The sequence below is a fragment of the Monodelphis domestica genome, chromosome 1, assembly GCF_027887165.1.
Source record: "Monodelphis domestica isolate mMonDom1 chromosome 1, mMonDom1.pri, whole genome shotgun sequence".
Taxonomy (NCBI): domain Eukaryota; kingdom Metazoa; phylum Chordata; class Mammalia; order Didelphimorphia; family Didelphidae; genus Monodelphis; species Monodelphis domestica.
In genome coordinates this window covers 519,416,501-519,437,416 of record NC_077227.1, presented here as the reverse complement: position 1 = coordinate 519,437,416, position 20,916 = coordinate 519,416,501, and the positions used below count along the sequence as shown (strand labels likewise).

Genomic DNA, 20,916 nt, shown 5'->3' with positions numbered 1-20,916 from the left:
AAGACAATGTTGGGGGTGAGGGTGGGATGGAGGTAAGAGTGTGACAAACCAAGTGATGGTGGTCATATTGTCAAAGCCAGTGTAACCAGGTACAGTTGTACCAAGGGAGGAGACCCCCCTGTTTGCCCAAAGAATATGATCTTGGGTTCCACAGATGGTGGAAAGGAAAGCAGATCTAGTAGAGGGACAACCTAGCCTCGGTAAGGTGGGAGTGGGGGAAGATGCTGCCATACTGTATAAGGATCCAGCAGAAGAATGTGGGGCAAGGAATGGGGAATGACAATATCTATGTGGAGAAAGTTTCTTCCCCAACCCCAGAGGCAGCATGCTTCACCCCTTAATATTAGCACGCTGAGGCAATACCCCATTTACCTTACTAATTAAAGCTCTTCCACCTACATGCAAGATCTGGAAGTTTTCCCATGTTGTAGTTTCCTGTGCATCAGACTCACTTTGGGTCTGGAGGGGAAGGTTTTCTCAGATAATTGGAAAGGCTGAGTCCCAGGTTCCAGACTCCAAGCTAGGTGATCAAGGACAAGCAGTGGATATTATATTAATACAGTGCCATGAATTTGGAGTAGGACCAATTAGTCCAATAACTTGGAAATTTTATTGATGAGGAAATAAACCTAGGGAAGAGAATTGTCCAAAATCACCCAGTAAGTGTATGAAATTTAAGCTCAGGTCATCTGATTCCAAATCCAGCAATCTTTCCACTTCATTGTGTTTCTTTCAGAAGGGGAGAGTCTGACACAACTGAGTGATGGGAAATTCCATATTGCCTGCCAATTTGTCTGCTATGTGACTTAGAACAACTCACTTAATCTCACTGGGCCTCATTTCCCTCATCTGTAAAGTGAGGGAGTTGGATGAGATGACCTCTTATGTCCTAACTAGCTCTGAATCTATGATCCTATCAGCTTGGGATTAAAACAATGGTTTTATTAAACTAAATTAAAGTCAATTTAATTAATTTTATTTAATTATTTATATAATACATAATAAATTAAATTAAATTAAAACAAAAAGCCATTGAAGTCAGATGTGGATCAGGGCATACTATCCTTCACATCAGTATATTTATGGTTTTATTTGGGGGTTTGGGTTTTGTATGAGTCGTCTTACAACAGTAACTAATATGGAAGTGGGTTTTGCACTAAAATACATGAATGGCTCAAAAAAAAATAGTCCTTTGGCAAAGGAGGGGCTCTGAGTTGCCAGGCTGAGCTAACATAATGTTGGCTCACCATACTAACTCATCATTTGTTGTTCTTCACCTACATAGATTCTGGCTACAGATTGTCACATGGTGGGAAGAAGGCTCGGGAGCCATCATTGCTTTTGACAACATTTCCCTCAGCCTGGACTGCTACCTAACAAGTGAGTTCACTCACATTCATTCCCTTCATTGCCTCCTCCTGAGCTGTTGCCTGCCCCAGTCAAGTCCTAACAACCATCCCTCCCCTCCATTCCATCATTGTCTCCCTTAAGTAAGCTCCACCTAACCAAGGCTCTTCTGTATTCCAGTTAATGGGGAAGAGAAAATATCAAAGGATGAAGCTCCCAATTCAAGCAACCTCTTTGATATAAATAGCTATAAGAAGCCACTACAGGATCCAAGATCCAAGAAGACTTCACATGGAGAGATCCTCAACTTTGATCCCACAGGTAAAGGTTAGACCTTTACTAAGTAATTTCTTTCTGCCAGAGATACAGGGACAAATGGATATCTTGTGCTTTTTTTTAAAGGGAGAAGCTAGAAATGGGCAGGGCAGGGGTAGGGGAAGAGACTTGCTTAACAGACAGCTGAAGAGCTGTGAGAAAAAGCAAGTCTCTCATCTGGAGCCAGAAGACAAAAAGAGAATGAAAATTGCAAAGAGGCAAATTTGGATTCAGTGTCAGAAAAAACTTCCAAGAATAAGCTGTCAGGGGCAGCCAGGTGGCTCAGTGAGTAGAGAGCCAAGCCTGGAGATGTGAGGTGCTGGGTTCAAATCTGGCCTCAGACACTTCCTAGCTGTGTGACCCTGGGAAAGTCACTTAACCCTCATTGCCTAGCCCATATAATTCTTCAAGCTTGGAATGAATACATAGCATTGATTCTAAGAGGAAAGTAAGGGTTTAAAAAAAAAAGAATTAGAACTATCCCAAAGTAAAAAGAGCTTTCTTGAGAAGAGTCAGGTTCTCCTTCACTGGAGACCTTCCAGAGAAGACTAGATGATCATATATTGGGACCATCCATTGAAGGCTCATTGTCAGGTATAAAGAGGACCATTTGACTGCTCAGATCCATCCCATTCTCACACTCTGTGATTCTGTCTCTTTGTCAGTCTGAGCAGAGGGGAAAGTCTAAAGAATGTGAGCATGAAGCTCTCCTCTCTTCCATGCCTGAGAGATGCATATTCCTTAGCAAAAAGAAGCAAGTCAGACTAAAAATGTTCCATCCCCAGCACCACACAGCTGCCCCCTGTGCCACCTAGCTGCTCCTTGCTTAACTAAAGCATGGCTCTTTCTTTTCTTTAAGCAAAATCTCTCTGTTGTGCCAAGATTTTATTAATGGCTCTGAGCTGGCATGCTATCTGTATCATCTTGGCTGCTTAAAAGAAGGAAGATGTTGACCCTGGGCAAGTCACTTGACCCCCATTGCCTAGCCCTTACCACTCTTCTGCCTTGGAGCTAATACACAGTATTGACTCCAAGACGGAAGGTAAGGGTTTTAATAAAAAATAAAAAATAAAAAAAAGGAAGATGTCAATTGCTTCCTTAAAACCTACTTAGAATCTCAGTCTACTGTATTAGCTGAAGGAAAAGTGTTTTCACTTCTTTGAAGTAAAGACTCCCCTTGCTTGATAAGTTTGGAGCTCTCATTCTCTGTGCTGAATCAGGGCATACAACTTCTGCAGGAATCAAAATTCTCATCAATGAAGCACGGGTGTAGGGACACACTGGCTCACAGAAGCCAGCTAGGAATGTTGTGGAGGAGCTGGATAGAGTGTCAAGCCTAGAGTCAGGAAGACTCATCTTCTTCCATTCAAATCTGGCCTCAGATATGTACTAGCTGTGTGACCCTGGGCAAGTCACTTAACTCAGTTTGCCTCCGTTTCACCATCTATAAAATAACCTGGAGAAGGAAATGACAAACCATTCCAGTATCTTTGCTAAGAAAACCCCAAATAGGGTCATGTAGAGTCAGACACGCTAAAGTGACTGAACAACAACAAAAGAAATATAGAGGAAAGAGCGTTGGACTAGATATTGAAGAGGCTTATCTTTTGTGTTCGAGCCCTATTATTATTTTCATGACAATGAGAAAATTATCTTATCACTCTGATCCTCTGTTTTCTTAACAAGATGATTCCCCGGCGTACCATTCTGTGTTTCTTTAAATATTGCAGAGAAAATTTGGTTGTTCAGTGGCTAGAGAGCCAGGACTGGGGATTGGAGGTTCTAGGTTCAAATATAGCCTTGGCAACTATCCAGCTGTATGACTCTGGGCAAGTCAACTTTCATTTTATAGCCCTGAACCCTTTTCTGTCTTGGAACCAATAAGGTATTGATTCTAAGAAAGAAGGTAAGGGTATATGTATGTGTGTATATTATACAACAGATACAGCTATCATCTGTCATCCCCCTCTCTTGCTCTTGCTCCCATGACCTAGAGCAGCATTGTGAACCTTTTTCGAGTTTGAGTGCCCAGAGGACAAATTCAAGCTGCCTGTGAGCTACCCCTACCCCCATTACCTGAGAAAGCTGAGGGAGAAAGTGCTTGCTTTGGGCGCTGGACAGAGGGGGTAGGGCATGCAAAAAAATGTCCTCTGGCACAGGGAAGATGGGGAACAGAGCAGCAGCCGGAATGCCAGCTCTGCAGGTGTGCCATATCTTCACCAACAAGGACGTAGAGGATAGTAAGTAGGTATGAGCAACCCTTTCCGTTCACCAACATAAATCTTCTTGTTATACACATCCTCTTCCCTTCCACCCTTTGATCCAAAGCCATCTAGAACTTGTGTTGTTCTTCAAACTTGGAAAATCCAGCAGAAAGAAGTAGCCTTCCTATTCTGGCCAGCCCAAGGCAGTGTCCAGTAAGTTACCTACCTGGCTTAGGCAGCCATCATCCTAGAACATTATGACCCTCCAACCTCCAGCCCTGAGGTCCCATACTGAGCTCCAGATGAACCAAATCCAAGGACTATCCTGGAACTCTGGAAGAGAGAGACTCACCCCCAGGAGATGCAGTCACCATCTCTAAGCATACTGTTAAATCCACTATGAAATGGCACCTCCATCAGGAGATTTCTGCTCTTCTCTGGAGGCTTTGTCTCCTACTCAGAACTGGTTCTTAATCAAGCAATTGATTGCAACAGGAAAAGAAAAAAAAACGTAGAAAAGGGGGCCCCTGAAAAGAAAAACAGCCACCAACAAACCAGATCCTCTCTGTGTTTAAGCTACCCAATGGAGAATTTAGAAAAGTATTTGACTCCGTGTACTGCTAATGTTTAGAGAGGAAGACATTATCATGTGTAATCCATTCATGATGACTGTTGGTCAAGCTCCCATTGCTAATGAATATGACCCTGGAGATCACAGACACTTGGCTTCAGGTCCCTCCATGACCACAGGTCTCTCTGGCTCCAAGTTTATGGAGGTTTTGAAATGCCGCCAGATGCCCTTTCCTCCATCCCGAGACCCTGGAAACCCTGAACTTTGAAAAGAAAACCTAATTATCATGTCTTCTGTCTCCTATGTACGGGAAATAAGTGAAACCCTAGCCCCCTGAATAATGAAAACAGAGGAGGAAAAGCAATTAGTATTAGGTATTTCAGAACCTCCACAAGGCCAGGGCAAGAATAACACATAATAACAGAAATACTCTGAACAAAGGAGAATTTGGACTCCAAACTGTCCAGGTTCCCTAAAACACCCCAGAATGTCCTGTTTACCCCAAAGATTTATGAATAAATGAATGAGTGAGTGAATAAATGTGATACAATTAACATTTTAAGTCCCTACTATGTACCAGGCAGTGTTAAGCCCTGGGGATACCAATAAGACCAGAAAGAAAACCTCTGCTCTCAAGGAGCTTTTGATCTAATGATGTAATACACATAAAAAAACTGAAAAGCAGGGCAGAGGGGCAGGGTGGGGGTGTCAAGAGGAGAGTACCCAGTTCAGGGGCATGATGTTGATGATGGTGGAGCTGAAACCAACTAGAACTGCAAATGGAAAGATGACTGAGATTTCCAGCCCTCTTATAAGGGAAGTTATGGGAGGAGGTTTTGTTTTGGTTTGGTTTTTTACTTAAAATTTTTATTTATTTAATTAATTTAGAATATTTTTCTATGATGACATGATTCATGTTCTTTCCCTCCTCTCCTCCCATGCCCCTCCAATAGCCAAGGAGCAATTCCACTGGGTTTTACATGTGTCATTGATCAAGACCTATTTCCATATTATGAATATATGCACTAGGGTGATCGTTTAGAGTCTACATCCTCAGTCATGTCCCCATCAAACCATGTGATCAAGCAGTTGTTTTTCTTCTGTGTTTCTACTCCCACAGTTCTTTCTCTGGATGTGGGTAGCTTTCTTTCTCACAAGTCTATGTGAGTAGTTTTTTTGCTCTAACCACCAGTCCTCCAATTAGAAAGGCAGAAGTTACTGAAGGTACTAATGGGACATGACTATGAAAGCTGAAAGAATTTCCATGATAATGGGTTTCTTGATGATAAGCTTATTGTGGGCTAGGCAGTGATGATGCTGATGCTGATGATAATGATGATGATATGAAGAAGAAGTAGAAGATGGAGTCAAAACCAAGCGGAATAGTTGGTGGCAAGTGAACAAATGAATGAATTAACTAATCATAGGTTCAGACTCATAGCCATTATAGGGTCATTGGTCCTGGATTATGTGGATTATTTTATCTCAGCTCCACTGCAGTCTTCTAAAATGAGTTGAGTTGGGCTAGCTAGCCAGGATATTCAGCCAGTAAAATGTCTACTCAGGTGCTCCATGAAGCTTTCTCGGAAGGTCTCTGAGTCACTTTAGCTAATCAGATGAAGGGGCTGAAAGAGAAAATGGGCAAGCATGAAAGCTGGCAAAATTACATTTGTCGGCTTTGCACATACAATTACACTAACTGAATGGCCAGGCTAATGCAATCAAGGGGTCTGCAGAATTGTATTTCTATATTTGGCTGAAATAAATGGCATGAGTGGTGAGATGAAGCAGCCCTCCCTTTCCTGTGGAAGCTCAGGTAAGGGCCAAGGGGACCAAGGATCAAGTGAGGAGTCTAAGACAGTCCTTAAGAATTGAATTCACTGTGTCTCCACTTCTATTTTCTTCCTTGTCTCCCACCTTTCACCTACCCCTAGGTTCTCTAATAAAGCATATGCTAGACTGATGAATAAACTAACTAGGAGGAAGAAGCAAGCCGAGTCTTTAGTCCCAAATACAAAGGAGATCTTTGAGAGATTCTGGAGATCTTTGCCACTCACCCACCCACCACTTGTCTTTTAACTTGATCATAGAACTTGCGACTATAGACTTAGATTTAGAAGGGATCTTATAGGTCATCTAGTCTACTTTTCTCACCTTATAGAGGAAGAAACTGGATCTCAGAAAGAGAAAAGAGTCACCCTCCCCACCAATGGTCTGACAGCTATTAAACATCAGAGGTGGAATTTTAACCCAGGTCTTCAAGTTTTAATTAAGGAAAAATTTCCCAATAACAAGTCATCCAAACATGGAAACAGTGAGTTACCCAATACTAATCTAATACTAATAATAAGAATCTTTCAGCAAAACATAAATGATTATAGATGGGATACATGCCTTCAGGAATGATTGAACCAGATAATTACTGAGGTCTCATCTGACTAAAATTCTAGGACTAGCCCAGGACAGTTCCATTTTTACCATTACATTTAGGTAGCCTTAGGAGTTCTCCCCTCTTGAATGAACGAATCCTGATTAAGGGTGAGATGAGCAGCCATGATGGAGTCACTTAAAGTATAGTGCTCTGGCCATGTGGCAGAATGTGCTAGCACCTTCCGGGTCCTAACAAGGACACACCCTTCATGTGATGAAGTAATAAGGGAGGAATTGAGGTCTCCATGTTTATCTCCTAGGAGACTATTTTCCAGTCAGAGATGTCTTGAAATATCCAAAGGAGAGAATGACTGGTGAACTCACCAAGGATATATATATGCCAAGGGAGGGAAGTCCTTTCGTATTGTGGAGATAGCTGACCAAATTAAAATGTCTTCACAGATCAATTAGGAAATTAATTTGAGATTAAGAAATGCTGCCCCTCAAGATGGTACCTAAAAATTTACCATCCCACAGGTAGCCAATCCAGGGATGAGCTCTCTGAGCTTAGTTTGGCTAGTCCACTGGGTCCAGACATTTAGCTCACTAAGGCCATCTTGGAAATCTTTTCAGTTTAATATGCCCTTTAAGGACTTGAACTATGCTTGTGGAGCTCTCCAGACCCCAGGGTCCCCTCTAGGTCATCAGAAAAACTCTTGAACTTCTATATAGTAAGTGGTCAAAAAATCTTTTGGACTGCATAGAATTTATTAATCCATTCACTTAGCTTTTGCAATCACCCCAGCTCCCTCTCCAGACTGCCCATTCTATTACCTCTCTTTCCATCTTCAATAAGCAACCCACTCAGGTTACTTTTAACAATTGTCTGCTGCAGAAATGTGTATATCATTATTTAATTGGCAGTTATTTCACTCTGTAGCATCAGAAAGGGGTTTTCTTTGTTCCGATCTATGCCTTTCTGGATAATTGATACTACCCTCAAGGATTCTTTTTCTTTTCTTTTTGTTTATGCATTTTATTATTATAGCACATTCATTTCTGAATATAACTCTAACCTTTCCCTATTCAGTGAGTCATCTCTGGTAACAAAGACTTAAAAAAGGAAGTGAAGGGAGGTGGAGGGCATTTCAACAAAGTCAACCAAACCATCATCTCTGTCTGACTATATTTGCAATATCCAATACCTATCCTGATAAAATGGAACATGTACTAGATTTAGAGTCAGAGAGTATGGAGTTAGAACCCCACATTTGTCATTGATATGGACCTTTGTGTGACCTTGGACAAGTCACTTCATAAATACAGGCCTCAGTCTCCTCATCCATAAAGTGAGAGCATGACTAGATGTCCTCTGAGATATCCCTTCACCAAATAAAATCTATGATACTTGGGTCATCTCTATGATTCCCTCACTTCTGCAATAAAGGGGAATGTAGGTAATTTTCTCAACTCTTCTCCAGGGCCAAGCTTGATCATTATCATCTTGTAGATTTGGTTTTCTTTTCTTTTCTTTATAACCATATTGAATCATTTCTGTCTATATCTGAATCATTTATCTATTATTTTTCTCATTTTGATTTCTTCATTCTATATCAGCTTACAAAAGTCTTTCCATTCTGCTAAATAGTCTAAATCCATCAAAATTAATCTGGGAAACGTGCTTCAATTCTGGGGTATTTCAACACTCCAATGGCTTAGTTGTATACAATCCAAGGTATACGGTGGTGTCTTAACTATGTACTGCCCAACCAATCTTCCCTTTGGAGTCTAGCATATCCACCACTGCCCTCCCCTTCCTTTTTCCAAAATTCTGTTCTAGGTCTCATGCCTAGATTACTAATATGATCTCCTAATTAGCCTCCTTGACCCTAGTCTGTCTCCTACCCATGCAATATAGCACCAATAAATTAATCTTCCTGAAGTATCCATTTTTACCAGTCATTCCCTAGCTCAAAACCTTTCTCTGGCTTTATATTACATACAGGATCAAATGCAAATTATGTGACTTGGTATTTCAAAGTTCCTTCACAATCTGGCCCTAATCTACCTTTCCAGAGGCACCTTAAACAACATCCTGCTCTCAACAGACCAGGCTACATACATCCTGATCCCTCTGAGGGCCAAGTCTTTGGTCCTGTTACTCCCCCCCTTCTAGAATCAACCAATCAATCCAGCACTGATTAAGTGCCTATTATACGCCAGGCATAGTGCTATGCATTGGAAATTCAAAGATAGAGACAAAAGAGTACCAGCTGACATTCCATCAGGGGAATCAACACATACACATATATGCAAATAAACAAAACTGTAATTTGGAAAGGGGGGGGGGGTGAACAACTGGAGGATCAAGCAAGATTTCATGGAGAAGGCAGCACTTGGGCAAAGTGTTAAAGCAATCTAGGGTTTCCAGTAAGTAGTGATAAGGAAGGAGTATGTTCCGGGCATGGAGACAGGACAGAGGCTATCATGTGGGAGGAAGAGGAAGGCCAGTTTTGTCAGAAGGTGGAGAGTGCAAAATAGACTAATGGATTACAGAAATTTAGGTTTGGGACCAGTTTGTGAAGGCTTTCTAAATACCAAACAGAGGAGTGCATATTTGGTCTTAGAAACAATGAGAAACCCCTGGAATTTGTTGAGTAGAGGAATGACAGTGAGAAGAGTACAGAAAATCACTTTGGCAATGACTTGGAAGACGGATTGGTAAGAGGGAGAATTTTGATTCATGGAACAATGGGAAGCTTTAACAGAACATCAGGCTAGAGATCATGAGGGGCTGAATTAGGGTTCTGGCTGGGTGAGTAAAAAGAAAGGAATAGATGAGAGAGGTTAAGAGTAGAAACAAGATTTGTCAACTGAACATCTTTGGGAATGAGGGAGAATGAGGAGTCAAGAACAACACCCAATGTCCTGGGTGTGGAGATAGGTAGAGAGTGATTCCTTCAAAAGAAATGGGGAAGTTCAGAAAAGGGGAAAGTTTGAGGAGAATGATAATGAGCTCTTTTTTAGATAGTTTGACTTGGAGATATAGAATATTCTGCCTCTTTCTACATATGGGAATCCTGTCCTTGCCTCGGTTTCCATTCTCCACAAAGCCTTTCCAATTCATCCAGCTCATAGGGATCTCTAGTACAAGAAGAACTCTGTCACATCATAGACAAGAGCCCTAAACAAGCAAACAAACAAAAAAATCAGGACACCTAGACAAAAGACCAGCCCTTTGACTCACCTATATATAAACCAGCACTTGCCATTGACCCACACTCTGTGGCTAGTTCATATCCTGCTTCTGCCACTTGTTATTCATAGGAACCTCAACAAGACACGACTTCCCTGGACTTTGATTTTCCTAATTGCAAAATCAGAAGGTTTGATGAAATGTCTTCTGAAGCCCTTTCCAGCTCTTAGTCTAGGATCCAACGACTATGAATTATTTGGGGTCAGAAAAGGGTTGGGACATTGACTTTCCTCATCTGTAAAACCAGAGAGTCAAACTTAACTGATCTCTAAAGTCTAAGGGCTGAGGGAAAGGAAAGAAAGGGAATAATAATTCTATTCTCCCCATCTCTTCCAATTAACCTGTGACACTTTTAATGTCCCCACAAGTAAGGGTGACAGGCTGTCCCTTTCTACATACGGCGACATTATTCAAGAGCAGATGCCAGTGCCAATTGAAAAGTTTTATATATTTCATATAAATTGATTGGGTCTACTTCTGCTAAATACATTATCCGCTCACTGTGGAACAACTATTAGAGATAATAGAATTTGTAGCTAGAGCCATTCAGTCATTAAGTCCTGAACATACCCTCCTGGGCATGACGGCATCATTGGAGGCTAAACTAGGACAAAGCTCAAGAAGGCTATTTCCACTGGAACGGTGTCCTTCCAGATAAGTGCTTTTGTCTGTAAAGGATAGAGGCAAACCTGTAACTAGGAGAGAGGGAACCAGGGCTTTGACCCAGGGCATCAAAATTGAGGGGGCATGCAAAAATATAATATCTCTACTCCTTCAGAAGAGTAGAAACAACTAAGCTTGGCATCTAGTTAGCAAAAATAACCATTTAAGGAGGAAAACTAAAGAATCATGGACATTTTAATAACAACTATCTGCGAGACACTACAGTGACTAATTTGTTTCCAAACAGAAACCTGTGCAAGCTTCTAGGGAATACAGTTCCCAAAGAAAATATCCCCTTTTACAGTCCTCTTTTTTTTAAGCCTTATCTTCTATTTTAGAATCAATACTCAGTATTGCTTCCAAGGCAGAAGAGCAGTAAAGGCTAGACAAACTGGAGTTAAGTGACTTGACCAATGTCACACAGCCAGGAAGTGTATAAGATCACAGTTGAACCCAAGACCTACTGTCTTCAGGTCTGGCTCTCTATCTATGGAGCCACCTAGCTGCACACACACATTTAACATTCTTAATTACTTCTTATATTAGTTGTATTCGTGAACTACAAAATTTTTTCAAGGGTGTATTTTATACTACTTGCCCCTGGTGCTCTGTACTGTTTGCCTAGACTCCACTATTGCTAGTTCTGGCTCAAGTTAAAGGATCTCTCTTCTGGCTGAGAACCTTTCAAATATTCAGGATTCACCGCTGATTTGCCTTCCAATTTCACTGTCCATTTCAGGAAAACTAATTAATGTTTTTAAAAGCATCTCATAAAACACTTTTTGCTGTCCACCATCAGAACAGTTTTGTACCAGGGATTTTGAGTACATTAAAGGTAGGAAAGAAGTTTTGAATAAACTGAGATAGGAAAAGTTGAGAGTTTTTCCTCCTTTTTTTGTTTTGTTTTGTTTTGTTTAATCATAACTATGATGCAGTTGGTGTGGAAGAATTCCACAAGAGGACTCCCTCTACCACTGCAGATTTGAACACCCCATCTTCAGTCTATAATCTGAAACATTTTCCTTAAAGCATTAGAAGGTTAGTAATTTGTCACGGTTCACATAGCAAATAAATGTTAGAATCAGGGCCTGAACTCAGGTCTCCTTGTCTCTAAGGTTGGCTCTTTTACTTCAGGTCCGAATTTTAGAGCAAAAACAAAACAAAACAAAAGATATTCAATACCTTTTCTCCCAAACTCATCCCTCCTCTAAACTTTCTTATTTTTGTTGGAGGTACCACCATCTTCCTGGTCATCCAGCTTACTAACTTGAGAATTGTCTAAGACTCTTCTTTCTCCCTCATCCCAATATCCAACCATTTGCTAAATTTCATCTCTATCTCCACAATATAACTCAAATCTGTCCCATTCTTCCCATTCACTTGGCTACCACTCTGATTCAGACTCTCTTCATCTCTTGTCTGGCCTCCTGGTTGGTCTCCCTACTTCCATTTCCTTACCTTTCGAATCTTTCTTCCATATAGCTGCTGACTATTAGGTACAGGACAAGATACACTGATCTGTAGCTGAAGTTCAACTCCCCATTCTGTTTATGTGGGTATCCTTGGACAAAGCATAAGATCACAGGAAGGGACATTGAAAGCCATCTAGTCCAATTCCCTCCTTTTACAAACCATGTATATATCCTGAATGTGATGTGTTTGGACATGTTTTGTTTACTCATTGTCCCCCTTCCCAATTAGGTCCTGAGTCTTCCCTGGGGTAAAGATTGTCTTTTGATTTTCTTTTTATCTCTAGCACTTAGCACAGTACCTAGCACATAGGAGATGCTTAATAAATGCTTGTTCTTTTCCCTTCCTTCCTTCTTCCTTTCTTTGTTCCTTGTTTTATTGTTCCTTCTTTCCTTCCTTCTTTTTTGGGGGTTTTTCCTTTTTTGCTTCATTTTATTTTCCTTCTTCCTTCCTACCTTTTTTCCTTCCTTCTTTCTTCCCCTCCTACCTTTTTTCTTCCTTCTTTCCTTCCATCCTTTTCTTCCTTCCTTCTTTACTTCTTTTTTGTTTTTTCCTTCTCCCTTCCTACCTTCTTTTTTCTTTGTTTCCATCCCTTCCTTCCTTTCCTCCTTCCTTTCTACCTTTTTTCTTCCTTCTTTCCTTTCACCCTTTTCCTTCCTTCTTTTCATTTTTTGTTTTTTTCTTCTACTTTCCTTTTTCCCTTCCTACTTCCTACCTTCTTTTTTCCTTCCTTCTATTCCTTCTGTCTCTTCCTTCCTTCCTTCCTTCCCTCTTTCCTTCCTTCCTTCCTTCCCTCTTTCCTTCCTTCCTTCCTTCCTTCCTTCCCTCTTTCTTTCCTTCCTTCCTTCCTTCCTTCCTTCGTTCCTTCCTTCCTTCCCTCTTTCTTTCCTTCCTTCCTTCCCTCTTTCTTTCCTTCTTTCCTTCCTTCCTTCCTTCCTTCCTTCCTTCCTTCCTTCCTTCCTTCCTTCCTTCCTTCCTTCCTTCCTTCCTTCCCCTTCACCCTCACTCATATTTACATGGTCCAGGACCTCCCCTAACTTACAGGTCATCTTTAATTTGGATTACTTGTCAAAGAATGTTTGATCTAGAAGGAACCTTAGAGGTTCTATAAAGCAACCTCCTCATTTTACAGATAAGAAAATCAAGCCCTGTAAGATGACAGGATTTTCCCAAGGTCACAGGAGCAGTAAGTGTCAGAGCTGGGACTCGTGCCCAGCTCTGTGGACTCTTAAGTCCAGTAGGTTTTCCACTCTTGAATCCTCTCTCTTTGTCATTTACTCAAATTGATGAGTTGCTTCTGGAAAAAGAAATGCTTAGAGATAATTAATTATTCATGATTGCTCATTATGAATATGCTCTTCAGCACAGCAATGGTCCCAAGAGCTTGGTAAACACTGTGGCCTTTATGCAGACTACCAGGGCACACCATTCAGGGGTCTAAAAGAGGAAATATGCTTCCTTAACTCCATAATATCAGGGAAAGGCCTAGATGACAGGGAGAACGTGGCCAGCCACATCTTTGGAAAATGTAGGTATAATTATAGCTCATATTTCTATAGCGCTTTTAGATTTGCAGAGGGATTTCCATATGACATCCGATTTGAAAAGTCACAACCACCCTATAAGGCCCTTCTTTTAGCCCATTTTACAGTTGAGTAAACTGAGGCTCAGAAGCTTAAGTGACTTCTCTAAGGCCATTTGGCTATCATCATCTGAGGCAACATTCAAAACCAAGTCTTTCCAGTTCAAAGCCCAACACTCTAAGCTGTTAGTCAATCAGTCTTTGATAAGGTTATAAAGAAGGAAGACTACTGATCTCGGAGTTGGGAGATCTGGGGGACTAGCAAGGGACATTGTCTTTATCTTATTCTTCAGACCTAGGCAAATCTTGTCATGTCTCTGTGCTTTATTCTGCCCATCTCATTGGTCCAGTCCCTGTTCTCTACATCCCATTGGTAAAATGAAACAGGCAGGGACTGTCTCACTTCAGTAATTATCCTTTCTGCCTGTATAAGGACTGGCACAGAGAGAATCAGGCTTGGAGTTGGGAGAATCTGGGTTAAGCTTGACCTCAGATACCTCCTAGCTGTGGGACCCTGGGAAAGTCACTTAACCTCAATTGCCTAATTCTTGCCCTTCTGTCTTAAAATTATTACTAAGACAAAAAGTAAGGGTTTTAAAAAAAAGAATAGAGCCATGTTCATGGGCAGTGGGAGAAAACTCTATAAGCCTGGGTTCAAGTGCCAACTTGAATGCCCACCAGTTATGTCACCTTTCCTCTCTGTGCCTCAGTTTCCTCACCTGTACAGTAAGGATAATGATCAAGTTCTACTTACTTCCTGGGGTTGTCTGTTGTGAGGAAGGTGCATTATATTCATTGGAAGGCAATAACAATGTGAGCTGTTATTATTAGAAATATAGCATCCCAGACCCAGAGCCACAACAGCCATCTGACCTTGTTCCTTCTTCTGTCTCTCCATCTTCCTCTGTCTCTCATCCCACCCTCACTGGAGGAAACATTTCCCCCCATTTGGTCAGGGAAAAGTTATATAACAGGGAAACAATAAATTTGGGATCTCCGAGCTCAGCATGCCTCGATTAAGGTCATTAAGCTTGCTGTCTCCTCAGCAGGCAGGAAGCTCCTCCATCATCGTAAGAGAATGTGCTGAGCATTATTTGTTTGGGAGGGATGCTTTTAATTATAATTCCTCCCCAGATTCCCTGGCTCTGCCTGAAATTCAATCCCATGTTGCACTTGGCCATGCTTGGCCCCCTGGGTGTCTCCCTGCCCAGCTTCAGTGGCCATTTAAGTGCTGAAGGCTGGGCTGAGGGAGGGGGAGAGGGGAGGACTGCTGAGAAGTCAGCCTGAGGAACTCTAGAGGCCATGAGTGGCTGCCACCACTGGCTAATGGCAGAGAGCCCATCTCTCAGCTGAGCATAAAAAAAAAAATAGCATCCTGGGGTAGAATCCTACTGTAGGAAATTCTGAAATGCTTTTAGGTTTGCAAGGTAGTTTCTGAAGGTGATCTCATGTGAGCCTCACAACCACCCTATGAGGTCCACATTATCCATATTATTATCCCTATTTTACAGACGGGGAAATTGAGGCTAAGAGAAATTCTGTGATGTGCCCAGAGTCACTATCATCAGTGGCAGAGATGGAATTGGAACCCCAGTCTCCTTGATCCCACATCCAGCACTCTCTACAATATAGTATGTGGAAGTCATTGAATATAGGCCTTGCTCAAAGCATGGCTCCCATTTGCACTTCTCAAACTGCCAATGAATACCAACCCTCTCCCCCTCCCTCACCACCACCTCCCAAAATGGAAAACTCACTCCTGAGCAAAGCAGGCCATTCCATTTTAAGGATTGGCACTAACTGTTAGAAAGCTCTTCTTTAGACTGAGTCGATGTCTACTTCCCTGTGACTTCCACCCACTGGCGCTCACCATAACAACTCAAATTCATGTCATGCTTTAAGGTTTTCTCACAGCTACCCTGTCAGGAAGCTCCTAGCATTATCCCAATTTTACTTATTTCTATCCTTCAAAAATCTATGATTTTTTGTCCTTGAGGGCACCCACTCTACCAAGACAGATCACAACCTCTCCACAGCTTAGTAGGTTCTCTTTGAGAGCTCCTTGACCCAAGTCATTCATCCCCTGAGTGCCAATTGAGTAATGATTCCCTACAAATTCAGCCAGACTGGTCCTTGGTGAACATGTATCACACCACTGGACCCTGAGGAACAGTAGAAACAATCTTCTCCTGCTTAATCACTTAACCTCAGTTTCCTCATCTGTAAAACAAGGTCATTGGACTAGATGGCCAATCCCCTTAAAATCCCTTCCTGTTCTAAATCTAAACACCCTCCATGTTGCCAGAACTAACAAAATATCCCTTATGCGGACCTCTGATGTGAGCCCATAACTTAACTCATAACGCCTCCCATTTACAGGGCACTTTTACAGATATAATTTCACTGGATCCTCTTAACAGAGGAGCTGAGCCTCTTTGTAGACTTAATTCTCAGTGACAGATTCTTCCAGGGCTACGTTTCGAGAATTTAGGAAATAGGAAATTAGGAAAAGCTTACATTTTACTGAGAGAAAACATGTAAATAAAGGCAAATATGAGCAAAATAATAAATACAAAGGAATTTCAGGGTAGAAATACACTAACAATTGGGGGCAGAAGGGGAATTGAGAAAGACTTTGTGAAGGTGATACCTGAGGTAAGCCTTGAAGGAATGTAAGAATTCTAAGAGGCAAAAATGAGGAGACAGTATAGATCACACAAAATGTGATATTGCCTGTGCAGGCTTTTGGAGGTGGGAGATAGAGTATTATACACAAGTAGCAGCTCCTTTCCCCCTCCAGCCTTCCTACATCCATATGTTACCTCTGCTAAGAGTAAAACTTTAGACGGCTTCTTGATAGAAGAAATATAAGCACACTCATCTTCTAGGGGAAGAGAGGGAAAGAACATGCATTTATAAAGTGCCTACCATGTGCCTGGCCCTGTGCTGAGCACTTTACAAATGTTATCTCCTTTGATTTTCACAACAATCCTTCAGGATAGAAGGTGTTCTTATCCTTACTTTAAAATTGAGGAAACAGAGGCAAACTGAGATTAAGTGACTTTCCTGAGAATACACAGCCAAAGTAAGTGTCTGAGGCCCTGCTTGAACTTGGATCTTCTTGACTCCAGGCCATTTCCTCTTCCCATAGGATCTTCCCTCCCTTTTCTTCTTTGCCACCAAGATAGTTTTGTTTATCTTTCTCCTTTACCCCTCATTAAAACTGCCTTCTCCCTCCCTGATCTCATCTCCTTTATTGACACAGCTACCAAGTCACATGGTTTATACCTCCTTGTAGCTAAAATGGAATTGCCTCTCTAGATCTATTAGAAAGAGGGAGGAAGGTGCAGCCTTTTCAGACCACAAGGCAATAAAAATAACGATCAGTAATGGTACATGGAAAACCAAATCAAAAACTAATTGGAAACTAAACAATATGATACTCCAAAATCATTTAGTTAGAGAAGAAATCATAGAAACAATTAATAATTTCATCGAGGAAAATGACAATGGAGAGACATCCTTTCAAACCTTTTGGGATGCAGCCAAAGCGGTAATCAGAGGTAAATTCATATCCCTAAGTGCATATATTAACAAACTAGGGAGAGCAGAGATCAATCAATTGGAAATGCAAATAAAAAAAACTCGAAAGTGACCAAATTAAAAACCCCCAGCAGAAAACCAAACTAGAAATCCTAAAAATTAAGGGAGAAATTAATAAAATTGAAAGTGATAGAACTATTGATTTAATAAATAAGACAAGAAGCTGGTACTTTGAAAAAACAAACAAAATAGACAAAGTACTGGTCAATCTAATTAAAAAAAGGAAGGAAGAAAAGCAAATTAACAGCATCAAAGATGAAAAGGGGGACATCACCTCTGAGGAAGAGGAAATTAAGGCAATCATTAAAAATTACTTTGCCCAATTATATGGCAATAAATATACCAACTTAAGTGATATGGATGAATATATACAAAAATACAAACTGCCTAGACTAACAGAAGAGGAAATAGAATTCTTAAATAATCCCATATCAGAAAATGAAATCCAACAGGCCATCAAAGAACTCCCTAAGAAAAAATCCCCAGGGCCTGATGGATTCACCAGTGAATTCTATCAAACATTCAGAGAACAGTTAATCCCAATACTATACAAACTATTTGACATAATAAGCAAAGAGGGAGTTCTACCAAACTCCATTTATGACACAAACATGGTACTGATTCCAAAACCAGGCAGGTCAAAAACAGAGAAAGAAAACTATAGACCAATCTCCCTAATGAATATAGATGCAAAAATCTTAAATAGGATACTAGCAAAAAGACTCCAGCAAGTGATCAGAAGGGTCATCCACCATGATCAAGTAGGATTTATACCAGGCATGCAGGGCTGGTTCAATATTAGGAAAACCATCCACATAATTGACCACATCAACAAGCAAACCAACAAGAACCACATGATTATCTCAATAGACGCAGAAAAAGCCTTTGATAAAATACAATACCCATTCCTATTAAAAACACTAGAAAGCACAGGAATAGAAGGGTCATTCCTAAAAAAATAAACAGTATATATCTAAAAACATCAGCTAATATCATTTGCAATGAGGATAAACTAGATGCATTCCCAATAAGATCAGGAGTGAAACAAGGATGCCCATTTTCACCTCTATTATTTGACATTGTACTAGAAACACTAGCAGTAGCAATTAGAGAAGATAAAGGAATTGAAGGCATCAAAATAGGCAAGGAGGAGACCAAGTTATCACTCTTTGCAGATGACATGATGGTCTACTTAAAGAATCCTAGAGATTCAACCAAAAAGCTAATTGAAATAATCAAAAACTTTAGCAAAGTTGCAGGATACAAAATAAACCCACATAAGTCATCAGCTTTTCTATATATCTCCAACACAGCTCAGCAGCAAGAACTAGAAAGAGAAATCCCATTCAAAATCACCTTAGATAAAATAAAATACCTAGGAATCTACCTCCCGAGACAAACACAGGAACTATATGAACATAACTACAAAACACTCGCCACACAACTAAAACTAGACTTGAGCAATTGGAAAAACATTAACTGCTCATGGGTAGGACGAGCCAATATAATAAAAATGACCATCCTACCCAAACTTATTTATCTATTTAGTGCCATACCCATGGAACTCCCAAAAAATTTCTTTACTGATTTGGAAAAAAACATAACAAAGTTCATTTGGAATAACAAAAGATCAAGGATATCCAGGGAAATAATGAAAAAAAAAACATAAATGAGAGGGCAGTCCCAGACCTCAAACTATATTACAAAGCAGCAGTCATCAAAACAATTTGGTACTGGCTAAGAGACAGAAAGGAGGATCAGTGGAATAGACTGGGGGAAAGCGACCTCAGCAAGACAGTATACGATAAACCCAAAGATCCCAGGTCTTGGGACAAAAATCCACTATTCGATAAAAACTGCTGGGAAAATTGGAAGACAGTGTGGGAGAGATTAGGAATTGATCAACACCTGACACCCTACACCAAGATAAATTCAAAATGGGTGATTGACTTAAACATAAAGAAGGAAACCATAAGTAAATTGGGTAAACACAGAATAGTATACATGTCAGACCTTTGGGAGGGGAAAGACTTTAAAACCAAGCAAGACATAGAAAGAATCACAAAATGTAAAATAAATAATTTCGACTACATCAAATTAAAAGGCTTTTGTACAAACAAAACCAATGTAACTAAAATCAGAAGGGAAACAACAAATTGGGAAAAAATCTTCATAAAAACCTCTGACAAAGGTTTAATTACTCAAATTTATAAAGAGCTAAATCAATTGTACAAAAAATCAAGCCATTCGCCAATTGATAAATGGGCAAGGGAGATGAATAGGCAGTTTTCAGATAAAGAAATCAAAACTATTAATAAGCACATGAAGAAGTGTTCTAAATCTCTTATAATCAGAGAGATGCAAATCAAAACAACTCTGAGGTATCACCTTACACCTAGCAGATTGGCTAACATGACAGTTATGGAAAGTAATGAATGCTGGAGGGGATGTGGCGAAGTAGGGACATTAATTCATTGCTGGTGGAGTTGTGAACCGATCCAGCCATTCTGGAGGGCAATTTGGAACTATGCCCAAAGGGCGACAAAAGAATATCTACCCTTTGACCCAGCCATAGCACTGCTGGGTCTGTACCCCAAAGAGATAATGGACAAAAAGATTTGTACAAAAATATTCATAGCTGCGCTCTTTGTGGTGGCCAAAAATTGGAAAACGAGGGGATGCCCATCAATTGGGGAATGACTGAACAAATTGTGGTATATGTTGGTGATGGAATACTATTGTGCTAAAAGGAATAATAAAGTGAAGGAATTCCATGGAGAGTGGAACAACCTCCAAGAAGTGATGCAGAGCGAAAGGAGCAGAACCAGGAAAACATTGTACACAGAGACAAACACACTGTGGTATAATCGAACGTAATGGACTTCTCCATTAGTGGCAGTGTAATGTCCCTGAACAATCTGCAGGGATCTAGGAGAAAAAACACTATCCATAAGCAGAGGACAAACTGAGGGAGTAGAAACACTGAGGAAAAGCAACTGCCTGACTACAATGGCTGAGGGGACATGACAGAGGAGAGACTCTAAACGAACACTCTAATGCAAATACTAACAACATGGCAATGGGTTCAAATCAAGAACACATGTGATACCCAGTGGAATCACGCATCGGCTACGGGGGGTGGGAGGGAGGAAAAGAAAATGATCTTTGTCTTTAATGAATAATGCATGGAAATGATCAAATAAAATACTATAAAATAAAATTAAAAAAAGAAAGAGGGAGGAAGGAAGGAAAAGAAGGAAGAAGAGAAGGAAAAGGAAGAAGAGAGAGAGTGAAAAAAAAAGAAAAGAGAGAAAGAGAAAGAAGCTTCTTGCATATATCCCTAAGGCTTGTTGGTTAACATGTACCAAAAGGTCACCCTTCCCCCAAGAAGCCTTGGTACCTGGTTGGCCATTGACGCTGGTTTTCCTTTACAATGAACATACAAGAGGGAGAAAGTACCAGAGAGTAAGACACAGCCTCTCTCTCCATTTTCCATAAGGGTTTCTCTTACTAGAGGGTGGAAGACAGTGTGATT

The 20,916-nt window shown here is 40.7% G+C and overlaps 1 protein-coding gene and 1 long non-coding RNA gene across 2 annotated transcripts in view; one reads left to right on the top strand and one right to left on the bottom strand.

Moving 5' to 3' along the window:
- ALK (ALK receptor tyrosine kinase) overlaps positions 1-20,916 on the top strand; it is a 1,130,668-nt gene that overhangs the window by 1,003,171 nt on the left and 106,581 nt on the right. The window contains exons 12-13 of the mRNA XM_007476029.2: positions 1,286-1,380; positions 1,528-1,668. Coding sequence (XP_007476091.1) covers positions 1,286-1,380; positions 1,528-1,668 — 236 coding nt within the window. The remainder of the gene's footprint in view (positions 1-1,285; positions 1,381-1,527; positions 1,669-20,916) is intronic.
- LOC103105051 (uncharacterized) lies at positions 5,800-7,051 on the bottom strand. The gene is made up of 2 exons (XR_458677.3): positions 6,916-7,051; positions 5,800-6,062 (listed from the first exon to the last, which is right to left on the bottom strand). It is a non-coding gene; the product is annotated as an uncharacterized LOC103105051 (long non-coding RNA).